Here is a 4435-nt window from a genome sequence, read left to right as displayed (position 1 = left end):
AAACAAAAAATGTGTTGTCACTTGACTTAGTGACTCGAATCAAACTGAGATGTAATAATCAACTTCGCACTGAATAAACATAAGGTCGATGCTGAGCTGCAACATTTAGTCATTTCTAAGTTACAAGGTTGAATACTGATGCGAGGAATTTATTCAGATTTCAAATTCTCACAATTTTGTAAAAAGAAAAAAAATTATAATAAAAGAAATAAATAAAAAAGCAAATCTCGGATACAATCGTTTTTATATTCCATGTTGCCCCAGTAAAAAATAAATAAAAGATCATTTTTCAAATAGGCCTAAGTGCAACCCAAACTTCAGCGTAAAACGGCCCTTCTCCTATTTCCGTGTAAATGTTTTAGAATATTGGCTAATAATTATACGAACAATTTCAACCCTTTTAATTCTACATAAAATACTTTCAATAAAACACAGGAAAAAGCAAACGACTCGTAATTACAGTCCGTGTATTTCTCTTATTTTATTGCAAAGGGTATATGAAACTATAAGTGTATGAATGATTTACGTTTCATACCGCAAACTTTACATGCACTCACTCGTTCTCTATCAGAAGGTTAAGATCTCGTTATATAAGACACATGAGAATATCATAACCCCATCATCATTGTCACTGTCGTCCAGCCCCATGCCCATATGTCAAAAAAAAAAACAAAAAAACAAAAAAAACAAAAAAAAAATATCGTATGGCTCTGCTTAAAATAAAAACATGTAAACAACAAAAATAGTGTAGACAAAGCGCTGGGGTATGCCATGTGATAACACCCCAATATGCAACGATAGTTAAGACCTTTGTATTAGGCTATATTGTTTGAACAATATATCATGGTGTAACATTCTGATAAAATACTCTCCCATGAAGTCTCACCTTCGGTTTTCTTGCACCACTCCTACAAGAAGTCGAGTGTTCACTTCCACTAAGTCAGTTACGCACGGAACAAGCGTGTAACTCTGTGCTCTGCACCAAACAGAGATTGAATCTCCGTTTTGTTTTTCAAATGATTTGCCAAGAGTCGTTCACTCTCGATGATTCGAGTCTCACCAAACCTCCCACAGGTGATCCTAAAACACAGTGCTTTGTGGTGAGTCTTTCTCCGTGTAGCCTACGAGCCCAGGTCCACCAGGTTGGATGACATGGGGTTCAGAATGTCGTGGTGCAGTCCGTGGTGATGGTGGTGGTGCACTGAGTCCGCGCTCGGCACCGGGATGGCACTGGGCCCGGGCGGAGGAGCGAGGCCGTGAAGCGAAGGCAGACCGCTGCTGTTCGAGCCCATGAGCAGCGCGGGGCCCGGAGACGTGTTATGATGATGGTCAGGGGTCCCGGACGGCGTTTTGTCATCGTCTGAACTTCCTAAAAGGCTTTTACTTCCATTCATGGAAGAAGACAGCGCGTTGTGGTTGTTTCCGTTCGAGTTCTCGTTGTTTTCCCTGCACACAAAAAATCAGGAAAAAAAAAAAAAAAAAAAAAAAAAATGAGAGAGAAACATTTTGCACAAAAATTTTAAGGAAAAGCAATTCTGATTAAAAAAAAATAGACCAACAGTCAGACTACCCTCACTGAAGGTTAGACTATACATTTTCAAAATGCTGAATAATTTGTGACTAAAGCAAATACTTGTTATGCGCTTATAAATTGATCTATTTTTAAAGTTACTTAAGCTATTTTAACTTTAATTTTATTTTTAAGTTTAATTTATAGTTGTAAGATAAGTTTCACTTTTTACCGATATGTAAAATTGTATTGTGAGTTATAGAGTAAAATAACTGCCCATAGGCTATTTAGTTATACTCAAGTATAAGGTTATTGACCAAATGTAAAGCTCGTGAACAAATGACAACATTAATTATTGCACTGCTGAAAGTTCGCTGAGTAACGCGTCTATAAGTGTCTACGGTGTTAGTAGTGGGTGGTGAGTAAGGGCTTTTTCCAGTCTTGGGGGAGACATGATTTACGTAAAGCTTTCAGCCCGAATTAGAGGCCAGAAGGTGAAAGAAGACACCAAGCCAGAGAACACCTGACTGCAACCCGTCTCCAACAGCTCAACGCACGGCTCAAGAGCGTTGGCAGTCACCGCATAATGACTTTTGAATGCTTTTGAGTCTGAAGAGTTGAACTTGTACACAGTGAAATCTGATGTTTGAATAAATGTTATTACCAGAACATAAAAGGAACCTTGTGCAAATCGCCTTATAATTTACCTGAGCACATGCCTTTAATTTACTGCTTCAACGTTTTACCCACATCCACACATCTCCTATCATACGCACGTATGGTACAAATGCAATTTTAAAGATCCTTACTAAACTTAGTAACTTATTGCAGCGTGAGACAATCCGCACACAGAACAAGTAGCTGATGACACTTTGTGACAAATCCAGCAAGTTGGACCACAAATACCATTTTAAATGAAAAACAAAAGAAAAGCTTTAAGACAATATAAATCTATCTGTGGTGTTTTGTTTTGTTTTGTTTTGTTTTTTTGTTTTGGGTGAGACTTAGTTATGTTTTGTTTTTAGAAAGACTGCTAAATTATAGACTCACGAGGCCTACAAAATAAGAACAAATTCTTACATACAAGAATCTAATCATTAGGTCTAACGTGTGGGGAACATACATTTTCAAGTTTCTTTTGGCAAAAATTATGTGCGTAAAAGTTACTTCCTTTTCCAAATGAACAGTTTTGTCTACATCTTCTTATCAATGAAAACAAAACTTTGTAATCTAGTCTCATGAAACCATGAAAGCGGTTTAAGTACAATCATGAATAGATGACACATGTACTGTACCTCTCCTTGGCTTCCGCTGCCCTGTCTCTCTGTCGCCGGTTCTTGAACCAGTTGCTGACCTGCGTGGTAGTGAGTCCAGTGGCCTCAGCCAGCTCCCTCTTTTCTCTGGGGGACGGATACGGGTTGTGCGTGTACCACTCTCTCAACACGCTCCGGCTCTTCTCCTTGAAGCAGTAGCTGGTCTCCTCTCCGTCCCAGATGGATCGGGGAAGGGGAAACTTCCTTCTCACTCGGTATTTGCCTACGGCTCCGAGCGGCCGTCCACGCAGCTTTTCTGCCTCAATATAGTGCGCTTTAAGCCACAGCTGCTGCAGTTTGGGATGGTTGTGCGGGGAGAACTGATGACTCTCCAGGATCTTGTAAAGCTCTCGGAAGTTGCCTCTGTGGAAGGCTACAACCGCTTTTGCCTTCAGCACAGATTCGTTTTTATGGAGGTGCTCGCAGGCGGGGAGAGACCACAGAAAGCGACCCAGTCTCTCAATGTTGCCGCCTTGTTGGAGTACTTCGCAGACGCACGCAACTTGCTCCTGCGTAAAACCGAACGTCGGAAGCATAGACATTGTTCATTAAAAGTCCTCAAAAGTCCCGAGAAAGAAGTTCAAAGTTGATCAAGTCAGGTCCATTGAGCCGTGCAAAACCCCAGGCGACAACTCCTCATAAGGCTCTGAAGCAGGAGAGAGCAAAGGAGAGTGTTCTGCGCCGTAGGTACGTCCTTTTCCGTGGTGTCTCTACTCAACCTACTCCCACAGCCCTGACTGCTGCCTCCTTTTAATAATATTATTCTAAGCTGGCAAGACAAGCGTTTATATGAACTCTGATTGGTCGGTTATCTGACCCGGGGATGGCGAGGATAAGACAATAGCCTTAGTCAAATTATTTGCCATGGTTACGCTGTCACTCAAAGTAACCCGATACGCTTTGAGGTGGCTCCCTGGCAAAGTCAAGCCGATTGTTCCCTTCACTGCAGCCCGCCTTCCCAATAAGAAGAACGCGCACATTTTTCTTCTTTAACACTTTTTCCTTCCCTTTAACTTTGATGGACAGCCGAAGCAGCCAAACAGAAAGCGCGTGGGTGAGTTTGGAGAGCTGCAGTGGATCATGCAGCAGTTGGAGGAGGGATGGCGCCAGAGACACAGCCTACGGCGCTCCGCACTCAGACGCACTCTGCAAGATCGCTCAAATCAGTCCCACTTTCTTAGAGGGACTAGTCTAAGCTTCAGTAGTTCAAATAAAACTACTTAAAACAACTTAAAACTACTTAAAATTACTCTGAGATACGAAAACCATTTAAATCAGAGTACCATATATGGCGCTTGTTCATAAGCAGCAAACGAACCAAACAAAAATAACTTTACAACAACTGATGACATGATATGTTTTTCTTAAATATCTGTAACTTGAATATAGGCCTTTTGAAAGAACGTTATGCGTTTAGATATCAGTATGCAAAAATCGATTAATTATTAGCCTATAGGTATTTACTACAAATACAAAACAATGTCAAGATAGTTTAATAAATTAAAAGCGTGCTTACAGTTTTTGGCCTAGTTTCTTAAACAATAAAAATTGTTACAAGATTACAATTACAATGTTCAATTCAAATTCCTCCATAATAAGCAAACAAATGTAC

General features: G+C 40.5%; 1 protein-coding gene across 1 annotated transcript; it reads right to left on the bottom strand.

The window, feature by feature from the left end:
• Window positions 1-316: 316 nt before the first annotated feature.
• Window positions 317-3365, bottom strand: six2a (SIX homeobox 2a). The gene is made up of 2 exons (XM_020921397.2): window positions 2806-3365; window positions 317-1446 (listed from the first exon to the last, which is right to left on the bottom strand). Exons 1-2 carry the CDS (start codon window positions 3363-3365, stop codon window positions 1122-1124), a joined length of 885 nt encoding a protein of 294 aa, XP_020777056.1. The 3' UTR covers window positions 317-1121.
• Window positions 3366-4435: the final 1070 nt, after the last annotated feature.

Source organism: Boleophthalmus pectinirostris, unplaced genomic scaffold (assembly GCF_026225935.1).
Source record: "Boleophthalmus pectinirostris isolate CB_2022bp ecotype Guang Dong unplaced genomic scaffold, ASM2622593v1 HiC_scaffold_5, whole genome shotgun sequence".
Taxonomy (NCBI): Eukaryota; Metazoa; Chordata; class Actinopteri; order Gobiiformes; family Gobiidae; genus Boleophthalmus; species Boleophthalmus pectinirostris.
This window is presented reverse-complemented; position numbering and strand designations above follow the sequence as displayed.